A 17,761-nucleotide genomic window follows, 5' to 3' on the forward strand; every position below is an offset into this window, starting at 1 on the left:
TTTTCAATCTCTTATCTAACAGTGTCTTATCTAATCTATGCATGCACAAGAATTTGCCATTTAAAAATAAAACTGGTATATCATGTCTATATAGTCGTAGCCATCTCAAGTTATCTTTATCTGTTATGTCGACTTTTTCGATTATTAGTCTATCCTTATATGGTTCTAAATCTTCCATAACTATGTCACACAATTGACATGGATCTTTTGTATAGAAAGTCAATATAGGTGGGCCTTCCAAAGCTTCTGGTCTGAAAAAGAATTAAAATATCTCAAAAGGAAATAGATGCTTTATTTAACAATCATAGCACACGCTACAACCAGGTATAAAACAATTTTATTTACATTTTAGATTCTTTTAAATGTTTAACAATATATTATACTTAAATTAATATTCCACACGCGCTATTATACAGTAAACTTATTGAAGGCACAAATAAAGCAGTCAGAGAACTTACAATTTCTCAATCATAATAGATGATGCTCCGCCACCACCATTGCAAATGGATGCAACACCTTTCTCTCCCTTCTTTAGAGCATGGCACAAGTGTACTACAATCCGAGCACCAGACATGCCAATTGGATGACCAAGACTCACTGCTCCTCCATGGACATTCAACTTTTTGGGGTCCAATTCCAATATTTTCTGGTTGGCAACTGCTACAACACTGAAAGCTTCATTTATTTCCCAAAGAGCTACATCATCCTTCTTCACTCCAGTTTTTTCCAACAGCTTTGGAATGGCTACTGCTGGAGCAATGGGGAAGTCAATAGGGTCACATTCACCATCAGCAAAGCCCACTACTCGGGCAATAGGTTTAACCTTAAGTCTGGCAGCAGCATCCGCTGTCATCAACACTAAAGCTGCAGCACCATCATTCAATGTAGATGCATTGCCTGCTGTGACAGTGCCATTTTCTTTTTGGAATACTGTTGCCAACTTGGTGAATTTCTCAAAGTTCACTTTTTTGTACTCCTCATCTTCTGAAAATATAACTGGGGGAGCTCCTCTCCTCTGTGGAACAGGCACTGGGACAATTTCATCAGCAAATGCTTTAGCCTCTTGTGCAGCCGCACTGCGCTTGTAACTTGAAATAGCATAATCATCTTGATCTTGCCTTGAAATGTTTAATTTTTTTGCTGTGTTTTCTGCACAGTTGCCCATATGGAATTTATTGTACACATCAGTGAGACCATCAAATACTATGCCGTCTACTAATTGCATCCCACCATAGGTTGTCTCTCCTCTTTTCAGATAGAAGGGTACATTAGACATGGATTCCATTCCTCCAGCTAGCATGACATCCTGGGCTCCAGTCTGCAAGCCCTGTGCAGCTAGCATGATGGCCTTCATGCCTGAAGAACATACTTTGTTCACTGTTGTACAGATTGTGCTCTTTGGTAGACCACCAAAAATTACAGCTTGCCTAGCTGGAGCCTGACCCAAGTTAGCCCCACAAACATTTCCAAAGTATACCTGAAATTGAAATTAAAATCATAATATAAATGTGAACATAATCCTTGTCCCATACTAAAAGTGTAAGTAATTTTAAAAAATCATTACAAAATTCCAAAAACATAATTTGTTATAGGAATTGATTAGAAAAAGTAGTTTCTTCAAGTATGTTAATAAAGTACCTACCTACCTATTAATTTCTGTAGTAACTATAAACATTTTCCAAAAAAATAACACTATCAGTTTTGATTACAGTGATAGCAATTCATCTGTCAAATTGATAAGAATCAAATATATATTCATACATAACCAGTCCTCTTTGATTTGGGTGAAATAACTGTTTGATTTCTGTAGAAAAAAAGCAAGATAACTGTTCTTATGAATTATTGAGGAGAAAGTGACCAATTAACCTCTTTAATTTCCTCTTTGGGAATGCCGGCTCTTTCGACTGCTGCCTTGACTGCGACGGCTCCAAGATCGGTAGCTGATAGACTAGCCAGGCTTCCTCTGAAGGACCCCACTGGAGTCCTAACTGCCGACACGATCACTACCTCATTGAGGGACACTTTACTCGAATACGCTGCCATTGCCTTTACAAGCTGTCAAAAATACAATAAGTTTAGTAATACCCAAAAAGTTTTATTTCATAGATTCACTTGGTTCAGTTCGGACTACGGAAAATTAAATCTATAGCGTCTCGCACTCAACCAACTAGCCGGAGAAGTTGAGTTCGACTGATTATGCGAAGCGAGCGACACGAAACCAAATAAATATGAAAGAAAAAGTTAACTGACAAACCTTGGCGGAACACATTCTGATGCTAATTATTCTATTTCCTTTGAGGAAAATCATGATTAAGAATTTTAAAGTTCTAAAGACGAACACAAGTATTACAAATGAATGAAAACTGACTAAAAGAAACTTATCACTTGAAAAAAATATATTTACATAAAGTTATCTCTATGTTTAGTTATCAAAAAATATCTGAAAATGTTCTTTGGACTCATTAAAATAAAGTCTATTATTTAACAGCAAAAAATACTCGATCTTCGTGTCTATTCTTGTTGATAAAAGGAACTTTGACCCTGTCAACGTAATCATTCGCTTCGTTTCGTTATGCGCGCGTTAAGCAAACAAATGCATTTATGATTTGATTTTGTTCCTTCTTGGATATGTAATTCCACCAAAAACATCAATGTAAAAAAGGCAAGTCAAATGAAGGTTTTTCTCCTTAGAAAAAATAACGAAATCTACGTGCGTAAGAGAATTCTCATCAGACTTGCTTTTTCTTCTCCGTCATCCATTCAGAGAGGTACAAATGAGGATTTAATCGTAAGACGCCAGGAAGATAGAAAAGGTTCCGGTATGTTTGCTTCGAGTTCGCGGCGCGAACTCGAAGCAAACAAGCGAACTTCGCGCTCGCCTTGGCGGTGGCACTACCTTGTCTCATACTTCTCAAGGAAGTTTACTCGAAGAAGTTCTCGCCGAGATTCGATAAGTCTCGCGAGAGTGTGGAACGCCCATTAATGAAATCTATTTGCGTTGGGTCTTCGGTAGATTTAAGTGTATGGTATAAAGAAATGATTGGTTGATTGAGTCGATTACATTCCAAAGACATTCTCTTCTCGATTCCGATTCACATTTCTTTTTTGTTCACGTCAGTGCTTGACAGCCTGGACAGCATCTTGACAATGATAAGCAATGTTGCTAACTTAATGCAATCACTTCGCTTCGCGATTTTTTTCAATGTCAGCGCTTGTGTCGTGTGGTTTCCGACATTTTAGAATAGAACCACTCCATATCTTTCCCATGAATGTCGTAATAGGCGATTTAGGGATAGACTTATAAACTTGGGATTCCTCTTGTAGGCAATGAGCTAGCAACCTGTCACTATTTGAATCTCAATTCTATCATCAAGACAAAAAGCTGAACGTGGCCTATCAGTCTTTTTAAGACTGTTGCCTCTGTCTACTCCGTAAGGGATAAAGATGTGACCATATGTATTTATATGAAAAATACACACTCCATCAATTAATGTCCCAGAACGAAATATGAAAAAAAGATTTTACTTTTTGTATGAATTGTAAAGCAAGTCTTCATTTGGTATAATCACACATTGGGCACTTCAAATAAGGACTAAAACTAGCTGGTAATTTGTTAAGAATATTTTGTGTTGTTAAATTCACGTAAATGAATGAAATAAAAATTTACACCGTTTTCTTCGAACTCTAGCCTCTTTTATTTTCTTCCTAGTATTCATTAGAAAGAGTTGGCAATACTGGTGACAGAAGGAGAAGGAACAGAGCAAGACAGAAAATGAGTGAATGTAAATGCAAAGGCATAGCAGTGGTTTGGTTTTGTTGTGGGTTTAATTTTTAAAATTTCAGAATAAATATATTTAAATCATTGTATAATTAAGTGCAAATTTGAAATAGTACATAAACGAAGACGTGGTTGACATACAAGTAAGTAGTCAACATTAATTATCAGCGTTTATCTTTTGTGCTTTTATAACAGTTGTTTAATAAAATCAAAATAATATTTTCTCTTAATCTAAGATTTTGACCGTGATATTCTTATTAAAAGTCCCGCAGTTTAGTTACTCCTTTTATTTTTGGCTTTTATCCTGAATCTAATAACTAGATGGAAGATGTTAATTTTAACTCTGTAGTCTGTATTGGCTTATGTTTATGCAGAACTGTTAAAGGGAACACAAATTTGCAGTTCACAGTTTAGCGTATTGCTGTTTATTTATGTAAAATACTTGTAGTATGTAAAACTTGTTAGGGTTATGTACTACTTTAATTAAGAGGTACAAATACCATGGTATGCAGTATTGAGGGATCTGGCAACCATTAGATCAAGATGCACTGTAGAAAATTTGTATTTGTAGTTAAAATACGAAAAAAAAGCAGCCCCAATACAATTTTTCAGCTAACTGTTAATATACTAAGAACGAAGTTATGAAGCATACAAGCACATTCTCATTGTTAATAACTCATGTTTAGTAAGAAAGTGAAGGTTCCTAAATGGCATGTTACAAGCCCTGACTCAGAAACTAACTTTAATGAAGTTAGTTTTAGAGTCAGGAATGTGCCAAGGGTTAACAAATAAAGCTCAATCACTCAATCGATTTATGCCATAAAAGAGGGAGGTCGGAAAGCAGAATCTCCATAGTGCTGACGTGTGAAACTAGAAACACAATAATGAGTGAAGAGAGTATTTTTTCAATAAATTGTTTATTAAAATTTTTCATAGTTTTTACCTATACCATTTGGTTTATTAATATTTTTGTTCTACTACTTTTATAACCAAGCAAGCAGAAGAGCCTAGGGTTCCTACGTCTTTTGACCATAAAGTTGAAAATAATTTTAAAAGAGAATTTAGATTTTTAAACGATAGTGCCTTATCTTATCCTATTGAATACATGATAAATGATTTTTATAATATGATTACATAATTTGGAAGATATTGTGTAAATATCATTGCATTAGTCATTTGTCAAGATGATGCCTTGTTTTAATCACTGGACTGGAATTATACAAGTGGGTAATTAAATATCAATTGGTAAAAGGCAGGTGATTTATTTTCTAGTAACTTCGGATATTTGTTAGCTATTATTTTTATTTACTTCTTACCCAGTAGTAAGTTAGTCTTGTTGTTATATATATATGTGTTTTTGTCCCTTATGGGTCCTAAGTCAATGGTCTTGAAAAACTCCTTTAGTTCAGCTAAATGGTTAAGAGATGGCACTAATTTTAAGATGGTGACTGGTTGCTAGACCATTGCCTTAAATATAATAATCTCATACAGGTTTGTGCACTTTTCTCTTGATTGTCTTTTACAATTAATGTGGAACAGAAGAATTTGGCACACATTTAGTTTTTTTTGTTCTTATTAGACAAACATAGAAGACTGTACATCATGCATGAGCTTATTCCCATAGTCGCCTTTGACAATGACCATGACCATGAGAAAGGGATGGAATGAAACATACGGTTGAATCAAATTTAACTCATTATCATCGTACCATGACGTAAAGACATAAGGATTAAGAGCTCTCCTGAAATGACAAGGCACATGTTGTGATCATCTTATCTTTACATTTCATTGAATACTTGCATACATATTATGTAGATAACATGTAAAGAGATCAACTAGTTACACATACTTTACAGGACCGTGTTAATATTGAGCCATTTTCACAAGCACTCCACTAATTACGCTTATTAGTTGCGCGATTCAGTTGTAAGTGCACATTCAAATGTGGCTTCGGCATGTACAAGTTGTGGAAGATTATTACATCAAAATATTGTGGGTTTCTAACTCTGTTTGTACTTTTGTTTGTGTTGTTTTGTTCCTTTGTATGACTTTATGAAAAATTCATTTCCTATTGTTATGTAAATAGATTAGCCCTGAAACATTTCAAATGTGATTTGAACAACAACAGATTTTAATATTTGTTTCAAAAATCTTTTAAGAGTAAAAGTGTCTAGTGAGTGATCATATCTGGAAAGGTTATTGTCTTGCCCACACCCATTGTTAGATGTACGTATTATTAATACTTCTGAATAGACTTTATTTTCACAGGGTTTACAAACAAAAGAGCGGGCTATGAGTTAGGTCGAGCGATAAAAATGGATGTGGTACAAGAAGGTCGGTATGAGCAAAGCGATACTTTACCGGGAAGCAGTGCCGACAGTGATGCTTCAAGCAGCCTGTTTGAAAGCAATGACAGCGAAGACTTGGATAAAACCTCCGACGACGAAGACTTAAGAGAAGATCTGCAAAAAACCATCCCACAATGCTACAAATCCGACTCCAACTTTTCATCACAAACGCCTAGTGATTTCAATGATGATGAATTTCAAGCCTCGGCTCTTTGTCAGTTCATGGATATCTTAAACGATTTAGATGAAGTCCTTGATAAGTCCCTATTGGCTTGTCTTGACGACAGCACGAAAAGCTTAGACAGCGATGAAGAAGATCTCATTTGTAAGATCAAAGAATGCATAAGAACAGAAGAGGTTTCAGAAAATTCAGATGCAATGAGCTCCATAGATGACAATACTCAAGTACAATCCTCTGCGCCGCCTATCGATGAAATCAATATTCCTAATACGACATACGAAAGAATGAATCTCACTAATTTAGGTCGTTCAAAGAGTTTTACCGATTTATCTGATATTAACAGACAAGCAATGGTTTCGTCACTAGAACGGGCGGGAACCACTAACGATAGTATACGCAACTCTATGAGAAGGCTAGATCCGATTGTCCTTCCGGCGATTTCGACAGAAGTTTGTGAACCCCTGACGTTGCCCGTCATTTTGTTTTTGGAGCATCACGTGAACTTGCGGCCGACGAGTGCACCAATACAGTTACAAGTGACAGCCGCAAATTTGAGTACCGATGGCAGTTCGGGACCGCTGATAGTAGGTCGGCGAGCGTTGCTTATGAATCGTACTTTATCATTGCCGTCACCTGGAGAGAGTGACGTCACTACTGGAGACTGGACTGGCCGGAACACCGCCCGAAGTACGGCTAGAAGCCTCAGCGGGTCAAGCTCGTCATCGGAGTCTTTAGACGCGATCCCAGCCGCCAACAATAACACAAGCGCCACAGAAGAGAGGTAAGTTTAAAATTAACTAGGTCATGTCATGAAAGTGAGATTACGCTTTGTATTCTGAGGTAATTTTGTGAATCATACAATGGAATGATATTAAGATAATATCCGTGAGTTCCGTAAGTTTCCGTTCCTTATTTGTTTGTTTGTTCATAGAAATGACGAGACTGAAGAGCCTCCTTTTGGAGTGTGGCCCCACCGAATGAGTGCAATGCTAGCGTGCCTGAGTTGTACTGTAGGAATATTTAACATTTCGCGGTTCGCCATATTTAGTGTTCATTTTGGAGGTAAGATACATAACTTGAATGAGAATCTGATGCTGTTATTTTGGCTTGGCTCTATTAAAAAGGAATTATTTATATATTTTTTTTAACTTTCAGCAAGTTTCATAATACAGTTTTTTATACTGTCGTTTTTGATCGGAATACCATTATTCACCCTTTATCTATGTTTGGGCCAAGTATTGGAGGCTGGGCCAGTGAATATGTGGCGGATATCCCCAATATTCCAAGGCGTTGGCGTATCTTTGCTCATCACGCAAGCCGTAATCGGCATGTACAGTATAATAGGAGTTTCATGGATACTCGTTTACTTCAGAGATTCTTTTATTACGTCTGATGATCGGTACAAATGGGCATTACCTCATGAATTCGGATTTGAAGGTGAGCTTAACATAACTATAATTTAAATATTTGTCCAATAGAGACGTGCCGTCCAAACAATGGTCAAATTGCCGGAAATTTGAATGAAGGTCGCCGGTGCAATAGTCTATTCAATTACGTTTTTGTGACATAATCATCTTAACTGTTTTTGTGGAGCAAATTAAATTTTGATCTCCTTTCGTAATTATGAATGGGATAAGAATGAACTATGATGTCAGGTCACAGGTCCACTGATTTCGAAATTAACTGAAAGATTAAATTAAGAATTTTTCTCTCACGTTCAAACCTCTATTTTCTAATTTTTCTAGGCGCGGCATTGAAAAATGCGACAGTGAAACTACAAGAAACCTTGCCTCAATATTTCAACGGTGAGGTGCTGCAAAGGAATTTCGCATCCAATTCGTATTTCGGCTCGATAAAGTTTCAAATCGCATTCAATTTGGTGGTAATATGGATGATCGTGTTTGTCGCGCTTAGTAAAGGATTAAGATCTTATGGCAAGGTAAGGATATAAGTTTTGTCTATACATATATATACGTTCATACAATTTGTTATGTCTGTTGCGTGGGTAACAGGTCAAAAAGAACCCCAGGTGACTGAGCACAGATGTCCCAAATAGTTTATTGTAGATATTTAGATGATAAAAATTTATGTTGATTTTATGGAGATAAAAATGTATGAAACTCACTTGTAACAATTATTTTTTAAGACATAATTAAATTAAGGTAAAATAAAAATACAAAAACAGAAACAAGCAATCCAGCAAGTAAGCCATACAGTTGAACGAAACCTTTTTGTCGTTCCAAGTGTTCCAAGTTCCGACTGTTGGCTCTGTCTACCCTACATGGTATATAGACGTGTTTGTATGTATTGTTACATACAGTTAATGACAAGTTTTTCTTTTCAGGCGGTGTACATGCTGATATTTCTGCCCATATGCGGTGTACTAGTGTTATGCATCAAGTTACTTACTCTCATTCCATATGATTCCGTTACGAATATATTCTCGGAGACAGAATGGGGAGAATTCTTCATTAATAGCAATGTAAGTAACTTTAAAAAAGTAGAAAAATTACTGTATTAAACCCGATTTGTCAGTTTTTCTCACTCAAATTTGAGTTTTCTTAGAAATTATGCAAAATCTGGGTAAATAAAAAGAAATATAAGGTAACCATTGCCAGATTTCGTCTGTACAAATTCAAATAGTATTAAAAAAATGTACAAAGAAATCGTCCAATGAAACAATACGCTTCTTAGAATCTACCGTCGTTTCCGGACAAAATTAACGAGACGAGGTTAGGATAGAGATGACACTATTTTTTCCCAGCTCAGATAAATAAATATATACGGGACACATTTACACAGTTTGAGTTAGCCTAGAGTTGGCTGAGGAAGAGAAGTCGTGAAAAAAACTAGTTGTAAATATGCACCTCAGCCGATGTCCACGCTGTTTTCACATGATAGATGAAAAAAAAGAGTTCAAGGTTCGGTTCATAGTACAATTTATTTTGCTCTGTATGTTTAATCGATATAATAATGAGTTACCGCAGACGATGCCAAAGATAAACTTTTCTTGAAAGTTAATCATTATTAGATGTATATTTCATCTCAGTAAAAACAAAAGCTCCCGTTGGATCAGCGAAAAATTCTTTTGTAGGTGCGCGTAAAATCTACTCTAAATTAAAAAAAAATCAATTTTAAATGCACAGAGCTGGGCAGCGGCGGCACAAGAGATCTTCCTGACTTGGGGTCTGCTCGGGGCGTGTATAATGCAACTCACCTCGCACAAAAACACCAAGAGCAGAACTACAGCGATGCTTCAGAAGGAGAGCGCTTGTATTATAGCTTTCACTTTCGCCGTTCTGCTTCTCGCTTCGTTTTTGGCCAATACGTGCGTACAGATATTGAAGAACAACGGATATGCGTACACGCCCGGCAGCTTTGGTGAGTTATGATAATTTCTTATGGGATTTACGTGTGTAAAACGTATTGTTGGTGACATTTGCACCCGATATGTAAATAGTCAAGGTCTTTAAAGAAACGAGAAAAAAATGACATATGTTCGTAAAACAATAGTATAGCAGTTATGTTACAGACGTCATGCAACTAATAAATAAATTTTTCAATGCTACGATAAAGTTTTATTTTTAAAATCTATGAAGACGTAGGTCTTTCATCGAATCGGTCTTTCAAAAATCATTTTACTTTACTGAATTTAACATACCTATTGCATGTTTATTTTACGTAGGTAGATTCATTTCGTATGCATATAATCACGACTATATCCATTGCGGGGCAGACAGAGTCAACAGTTTTGAACAAAGTGAAAAGCGATGTTCAGTTGTATGGCTTTATGTACATTTTATTTACAATATTGACTAATTACACATGCATGTGCATGTGTAATTAGTCAATATTGTAAATACAAATTTGCGAAGGAAAATGTTTATACATATATATATAACCACGTCTATATCCCTTACGGGCTAGATAGAGCCAACAGTCTCAAAAGACTGGTAGGCCATGTTTAGCTGTTTGGCTTCATGATAGAATTGAGGTTCAAATAGTGACAGGTTGCTAGTCCATCGTCTACAAGAAAAATCCCTTAGTCGCCTTTTACGACAACCATTGGGAGGAGATGGAGTCCTATCCTTTTCTTTTAACACAATTTGAAAAACCCACAAAAATTGAAACTGTTGAAAAATAAAGAACTTTATTGCCTTGTACAATTACAATGAAGGTTTTATATTTCGTATTAAAATTGCAGAAACAGTGAAATCTTCACAATTTCTATGGCCGACGTCGGAGCCTATGCCGGGCAACATCGCCTCCACTCCTGTCCGTTATATGGGACACTACGGGAGTCTCGTCGGCGTGACAGTGTGGCGGACTGGCAACGTTGCGAGGACACTCAGCGGGTGGCAACCCTTGCAACTGGCAACACAGATCGTGCCGGCCACGCTCGCGGTGTTGCCAGCTAACTTGGTGAGATATTCTCATAAATAATAATCATTTAAATCGCGTCTTTTTGTGGATGATTAAAGGACACGGAAGTAACCTTGTCAGTGTTTTGAGAGAATAGGTTTGATAGTATACATGGACAAAAACAGCGTTTTATCGCTCCCCGAATAGCACAGAAGTTCTTCAATATTATTTTATATGGGACACTACGGGAGTCTCGTCGGCGTGACAGTGTGGCGGACCGGCAACGTTGCGAGGACACTCAGCGGGTGGCAGCCCTTGCAACTGGCAACACAGATCGTGCCGGCCACGCTTGCGGTGTTGCCAGCTAACTTGGTGAGATATTCTCATGAATAATCATATTTAAATCGCGTCTTTTTATGGATGATTAAAAGACACGGAAGCAACCTTGTCGGTGTTTTGAAAGAATAGGTTTGATAGTATACATGGACAAAAACAGCATTTTATTCCTCCCCGAATAGCGCAGAAGTTCTTCAATATTACAAGTTTGGAAATGGTATAATTAACCAATTTCTTGTCGAAACTAAATACATGTAATTCGGCTTTATTTCACGCTTACAGTGACACGTGCGCTTCGTAAAATGTGTCATTTGCAGTTTCAATAAAGTACGGCGGTGGCGTGACGAAATGAATTGCCCTTGCGATAACGTTAAGGCGTAAAACTGAGAACACACGCGACATGTACGTCACAGTACTACGAACGTCACCTACATACATACATATAATCACGTCTATACCCCTTGCGGGGTAGACAGAGCCACCAGTCTTAAAAAGACTGATAGGCCACGTTCATCTGTTTGGCTTTATGATAGAATTAAGATTCAAATAGTGACAGGTTGCTAGCCTGTCGCCTAAAAGAAGAATGCCAAGTTTATAAGCCTGTCCCTTAGTCGCCTTTTACGACATCCATGGGAAAAAGATAGAGTGGTTCTATTCTTTTCCTATTGGCGCCGGGAACCACACGGCACACTTACACGTACGTCACCTACAGAGCAATATGACCTAAGGTTTTGGTTTGTATGTGAACAGAGTTATGAATGTGGATGAAGCGAAAGAAATATGCAGAAATTGCGTGAAAGTCGAAACATCTTGCATGCTAGCATGCATGCATAGCATGATGTAGTGATTTTATGTACCACGGTAGACGCAAGTCGAACAAACGCCAATTCCAAGAGATGATGTATCACATCACACTTATCACTTACTAGCTTTTGCGCGGGGCTTCCCTTCTTATGAAAAAACTCATAAGTTTTTTCAGAAAAGCATACCTATTGTACCTAGTCTTGAAGGTCTATTCTATCTCTGTGCTGAATTTCGTCAAAATCTTTAGTAGTCTTTGAGTTTGACGAACAAAAATACAAATTTTGATATTATAGTACCAATAACAAATATAGTTACGAAACATGTAAAGTCCTCGGAACTTTTAGTACCTACTGCCTGTCAAGTTTTATCAAAAACGTTAAAAAAAGTTCACTTACTTCTTGACCTGAGAGCGCCGCGTGAAACTAAAAGGCAGCTAATGTTAAATGATAAATAAATATATACGGGACAAATTACAATGATTGAGTTAGCCTCGATGTAAGTTCGAGACTAGTGTTACGAGATACTAACTCAACGATACTATATTCTTTAATAAATACTTATATAGATAAACATCCAAGACCCAGGCCAATCAGAAAAAGTTCTTTTCTCATCATGCCCTGGCCGGGATTCGAACCCGGGACCTCTGGTGTCACAGACAAGCGTACTACCGCTGCGCCACAGAGGCCGTCAATGATATGATATCATTTAATATTCTGGATTCATACAATAAATAATGATACCTTGTTCCAGCTATCCCCAGCCTGGGCGGTGATATTCTACTTCATCCTGATAATGTTCGGAATCGCACAACAACTGGCGATATGGCATTGCGTGATCACGGGCCTTATTTCCTTTAACGTGAAGGTTCTCAAGGTCTGGGAGACCACGATTACGCTGCTCAGCTGCGTCTTCGGGTTAGGAGTCGGCCTGCTCCTTAGTACTGATGTAAGATTTTTTATTTTTTTTTTATCAAATTGTTACAGTAATATCTAGACAAAGCGGTGGGTGCAAATTAGAACACCTTTCGATTGTTTATTTATACCGTATACTTTTAATTCCCTGATATTTCATGATAATTTGTTAAATACCAAAAAATAACAAGAACCGCAAGTTTATAAACTTCCTAGGAAATTCTAAACGAGTGATGAATAGTATTCTCTTACGTTGTTGTCTGTGTGTCGTGTCTTGTTATTTATCTTACGTTCACATTTTCGCAAATTTATAAAAATAAAAAAAGTAAAAAGTGTGGACGTAAGTAAGTTGAGGTGATGCAGATAAAGTGTGGTGTACATGGTTGGGATGACGAACATATGTTATCACCAGGCGGGCATAAAGCTGGTGCATTTCGTGGACGTGGTGTGGACGGGGTCGTGGTGGCAGTGCGTGGTGTGGACGGCGCTGAGCGTGGCGGTGTTCGCGGTGCGCGGCCGCCCGTACTCGCCCGACGCGGTGGCGGGCGCGCTGCTCTCGGGCCGCCGCCGGCTGTCGGCCGCCGCGGCCGCCGTATTGAGCTTCGCTTGGACTGTGGTGCTGCCGGTCTTGTTGTGTGTAAGTTACTTTTGTTTTATCTCCGATCGGGTTAGTGGTCACTTTTCTTTTTTGGGATTCACTGAATTTTTGTATCGTTTATTATTCAAAATGATTAATCGGTAGGCCGTATTTAATTGTTTATTTGACACTTTTTTTGACGTTCTCTTCATTAGAGGTTCCCGCTTTAGGCTGAACTAAAAAATACTGAAATGTCACTGTCAAGTGACAACACAAAGCTTACATATATATTTATAATATTTCAGGCTATCTGTGTGATGGACTTCCGCATCGGTCAACAACGACAGTTCTATAGCTGGCGGAAACCAGTCGGGTATGTTTTTTGTAGTTTATAGTAAAAAAATGTAGTCATTCGAAATAAGGAAACTGAATTTTCATTTGATAGGTAGGTATATTCAATAGGTATCAATTATTGTTATCCTAATGAAATCATTCTGATGTCCTTGTTTCAAATTAAGAACAGTTACAGTTTTATGATTTCAAGACCTCGATTTGAATAATATTGTTAAAATTATTTGTAGTAGGTAGTTGTAAATTTGAAATAAGAACAGCAAAAATGAGTATTCCTCCATTAAATATTTAAAAGTTTTTTATTCTCTAGATACTGGCCAGTATGGTGTCGTCAAGTTGCCGTATTGATGCAGCAAGGAGTTTTACTCATTATTCCCATTGTCGCCTTTATTCAAACATGGCGGTACATGAACAAAGGACCGCCCGATATACTAGATGTAAGTAATCAGGTTGTAAAAAAAACCGTAATGATTGCAAAGATATAATGTAGCTGGTTATATATTTTATGGTGTAGTTGTAAAGACGTAGGTACTTGCGATTAATTTTATTCCAATAAATTTTATCAATTCTGAATGCATACAAGACAATCGAATTTTTTCTATTCTTATTATTAAGTCAATTTTAATGTAATTTAAAAAAATTGTTCTGCTGCTAGGAATACGGAATCAGTGATTGCACTGAAGAGTTGGTAAGTTTTTGTCATATATGAGTATATATTTATACATGAAAAGTGGACTCCGCGCTTCCAAGCTCAACGGACAGGGATACAAAAAGGAACATGTATAGATGTGAGAGAGATTAGAAGAAAAGGATTTTGTCATGAAAAAAAATAACTCAAAAGTTTTAAGACACATACGACAATCAATCAAGATACCTACAAACCTATTATGGCGTTTTCAATATGGTCGCTTAGAATAGAATAGATTTATTAACGCATACACATTCGTGATGAATTACTGGCGCCATTTAATTTTGTAGTTGAACACGGCATGTGTTTATAGTTGACTGTTGTACGAAGACGCATCGCAAAGCGTCTGCTACAATTGTTCGTCTGAACTCTCACCTACAAATCTAAATATTTATAACTCAAACGCAATGCAGCACGTTCGCTTAAAACGTTTGCGTTTATGGTGTTTCAGCTTAAGACTTACATTTTCGTTTCTTATGAGCAAACTGAAATACGGATTTTAATTTCTAATTAACCAGCATGAGTTAGCTCTTAAGTTTAGGCCTGGTAAGCGGCCCAGTCATAGAATTGACTGGGCCGCTAGTCAGGGCTTCACACGTGGTACATACATAGCTTATAACACCTGCTTTTAATGTATCTTTTTAACGATGAAAGAATTTTCAAAATTGGTTCGGTGCCTCCGAAATATAGCCCTTAGTAGAGAAACTGACAAACTTTACCTCCTCATAATTTATGTATAGATTTCGTTCTTATCATTGATGCATCATCCACAACGTTCCCCCTACTGCCCACAGCGTATCCAGAACCTATACCGGCCCCGCATGGGCATAGAGAGCGAGCTGCCCCCCCCGGCCGCGCCCCCCTCCGCCCCCGCGGGCCCCCCCTTGCCCGCGCGCGCCGACCCGCCGCCCAAGTACACGCCGCCGCCGAGCTACTCCACCGCCACGGGCGCGCGCCTGCTGCACACGCTCAGGAGGAGCTTCCGCACGCTCAGGAGGTGACCCGCTTACTTAGTCAATAGATACAATCATTATCTGAAGTAGGTACAAATACCTCCCCTCCGGACGAAACACATTGCAGGGATGGGATGGGAGGCACGCTCCTGATTTTATGAAAAAATATATTAAGAGGTTTTAATTTTTTTAAGGTTGACGATATTTCATGATGATCATTTTCATTTTAAAATTTGACTATAATGGATCAGAGGATTTATCGTATTATTTAGGTAACAATACTAGGTAACGAAACTGTAAGTTCGAAAAAAAAATTCCTTCCACAGAATAACATCAACCCGTACGGAGACCCAACCATCAACATCGCAAATACCCATCACACTGAGCGAGACTGTGGACCGCGAGCTCCCCCCGCCACTGGACTCGCAGCCCCCCCACTACAGCGGCGTGTTCGCGGCCCCCTCCATCACGATCACAGACGAAACCGACTCCCGAACGCGACCGACCTCATCTACATCGCGGAACTCATTATCCTTAACTAGGGATTACTTACGACGCTCGTTCGTAAGGAAAAGCGATTCGGCAAAGAGCATACGTTCAAGTTTACGAAGAAGCTTTAAATACGGTGGTGCCTTAACGACCAGCAATGAGAATTTGGTTCGCAGCGCTGAACCCATGTCCAGCACGGTAGCTATGGCCGCCATGGTCGAAAGCAGAGCTTCTGTGATATGATTTAGCCTTAGGCACCTTAATAGTTGTAGTTACCAACCGTCTTACAATTTGTTTGTATATATACATATATGAACAATTATATGAAAAGTATTGAATTTATTTTAACGCAGGTCGTGGAAACATTCCAAAAAACTATGATAAACGCTGCACTTTACGTCATTAACGAACACGTAATGACGTGTAAAGATTTTACTACAAATACAGCACTTTATTTTCTTATTTTTCAATCACACTTAACAGCGGAATAAAAACATCTCATCCCAGTAATATAGATTTTAGATTTTTAAATTAACAAAGCAATATTTATTCATTAGTTCATTATGATTACTTGTTCACCACTTACCACAATAGTTGTAAATATGAAGTGCGATTTTGTAGATTATAGACGGTTGGTTGCTAGTTAAATATGTTGGACTTTGTCCTTACATACTGTAGTGACAGTTTTACTGATGTATGATTGTTTAAATGACAAGAAAAATGACGTTAAGTTTTTAATAAAATTTTACGACAGTGTGTTTGGAAAAGTGTAATAAACACTAAAAGAAGACAATAGCTCATTTTATATAATCATAGAGTAAATTCATTATTTTTTAATTTGTTGAAACTACATTAGACATCACGAATAGAAGTCGTGTAGACAGTAAAAGTAACTTATAACAAATCAATAATTTCAGAGCTTAATAGTTAAGCGTGTTTTAGATTTTTAGTACTAATAACAAAAGTCTGGAAGCCATTGTTATTGATAGTTTTTGGAGTATTACGTAAAGAGATCTAGAAAATGTGTTCTCGTAAGTTTAATTTATTGTTAAGAGTATTCTCGCTACATTGTTTTTTTTTACAATGACGGTGATTGAATTACATTATCTCATTGAGATCGGAGTACTGTATATAAAAAAGTGACGATCTGTTAAGTTTTAACATAGTGTTTGAAAAAATAGCACACAAGTGTTAGGTAGGTGCTAGTTTGTCTAGTGTAAAGTTCTCAACACACTAGCCAAAATTATCTGTTAGATTTTGTTTGCGTAAGGCATACAAATAAAACTGATATATTAATTTTAGGAACATGTCAATACTTATGTAACGAAGCAACTTGCACGACCTTACTATAGCCCTTAAAATTTTACTTGATCTCTGTGACAGCAGGATGGGACTATATTTTTGCCGTTGGTGCGAAAAGGACAGACTTTAAAATGTATGCATTTGTCATCAGTCACAGGGATAAATGTAATTTTAAGTGTTAGCATAATAACGCCCTCGCTTGCAATAAAAAATGTTTTGCATAACGTCGTGCGCAAGTTACTTTAGCTTTGAAGAGACCCACAGACTAATGTCGTATGACAAAATCAACAGAAAATGGGGGTATTTATCAGTTTGTAATAAGAACACTCGCATAGCTATATTTATTGAGACCTTACGAGTAATTGGCCTCGGGTAGGTTGAGAAAAGTTTTATATTATGTAATAATTAACATTAAGTTAAATTTTAGCAATCTAAAAAAGCTAGCAATTTTAAATAATATGTTGACAATCGGCAGCTGTTTAGTTTTAGAAACAAAAGCAAAATAACGTACTTAATTTTTAGCATCTTTTTAGATAAAGAGCAGATTAGTTTTAATTCCAACGAAAATTTGTTATTTACGTACCACATAGATGTCCAAGGAATTATCCAAACAGTTGAGAACCAATGTTTTAGATTTTATATTAGGGAATAGTGATTTTATGCGAGTATGATTGAGTTGTT

The 17,761-nt window shown here is 37.3% G+C and overlaps 2 protein-coding genes across 5 annotated transcripts; one reads left to right on the top strand and one right to left on the bottom strand.

Moving 5' to 3' along the window:
• Nucleotides 1-275: 275 nt before the first annotated feature.
• On the bottom strand, nt 276-9,664 carry LOC106136112 (acetyl-CoA acetyltransferase, mitochondrial). Of its 2 annotated transcripts, none has more exons than XM_060945443.1 (3): nt 9,525-9,664; nt 1,867-2,055; nt 276-1,477 (listed from the first exon to the last, which is right to left on the bottom strand). In XM_060945443.1, exons 2-3 carry the CDS (start codon nt 2,041-2,043, stop codon nt 455-457), a joined length of 1,200 nt encoding a protein of 399 aa, XP_060801426.1. In that variant the 5' UTR covers nt 2,044-2,055; nt 9,525-9,664; the 3' UTR covers nt 276-454. The 2 variants fall into 2 exon arrangements, with proteins under 2 accessions (XP_060801426.1, XP_013192033.1); XM_013336579.2 differs by lacking the exon at nt 9,525-9,664 and adding an exon at nt 2,255-2,504.
• Nucleotides 3,717-16,328, top strand: LOC106136132 (sodium-dependent transporter bedraggled). Of its 3 annotated transcripts, none has more exons than XM_060945437.1 (14): nt 3,717-3,921; nt 6,047-7,088; nt 7,239-7,369; nt 7,463-7,744; nt 8,053-8,246; nt 8,652-8,789; nt 9,454-9,688; nt 10,512-10,729; nt 12,560-12,754; nt 13,133-13,357; nt 13,603-13,670; nt 13,959-14,085; nt 15,131-15,333; nt 15,616-16,328. In XM_060945437.1, exons 2-14 carry the CDS (start codon nt 6,094-6,096, stop codon nt 16,019-16,021), a joined length of 3,417 nt encoding a protein of 1,138 aa, XP_060801420.1. In that variant the 5' UTR covers nt 3,717-3,921; nt 6,047-6,093; the 3' UTR covers nt 16,022-16,328. The 3 variants fall into 3 exon arrangements, with proteins under 3 accessions (XP_060801420.1, XP_060801421.1, XP_060801419.1); XM_060945438.1 differs by lacking the exon at nt 3,717-3,921 and adding an exon at nt 3,953-5,001; XM_060945436.1 differs by lacking the exon at nt 3,717-3,921 and adding an exon at nt 5,040-5,770.
• The last annotated feature ends 1,433 nt before the right edge of the window (nt 16,329-17,761 follow it).

Source organism: Amyelois transitella, chromosome 8, assembly GCF_032362555.1.
Source record: "Amyelois transitella isolate CPQ chromosome 8, ilAmyTran1.1, whole genome shotgun sequence".
Taxonomy (NCBI): domain Eukaryota; kingdom Metazoa; phylum Arthropoda; class Insecta; order Lepidoptera; family Pyralidae; genus Amyelois; species Amyelois transitella.

Bases quoted from the DNA above. Each gene is read 5' to 3' on its own strand.
- LOC106136112 (XM_013336579.2), bottom strand. From the start codon at position 2,308: ATGATTTTCCTCAAAGGAAATAGAATAATTAGCATCAGAATGTGTTCC. The intron at 2,056-2,254 runs GTTTGTCAGTTA...TATTTTTGACAG, and splicing joins TCAGAATGTGTTCCGCCAAG to CTTGTAAAGGCAATGGCAGC. The intron at 1,478-1,866 runs GTTAATTGGTCA...TTTCAATTTCAG, and splicing joins CCAAAGAGGAAATTAAAGAG to GTATACTTTGGAAATGTTTG.
- LOC106136132 (XM_060945436.1), top strand. From the start codon at position 5,734: ATGTACAAGTTGTGGAAGATTATTACATCAAAATATT. The intron at 7,089-7,238 runs GTAAGTTTAAAA...GTTTGTTCATAG, and splicing joins ACAAGCGCCACAGAAGAGAG to AAATGACGAGACTGAAGAGC. The intron at 15,334-15,615 runs GTGACCCGCTTA...TTCCTTCCACAG, and splicing joins AGCTTCCGCACGCTCAGGAG to AATAACATCAACCCGTACGG.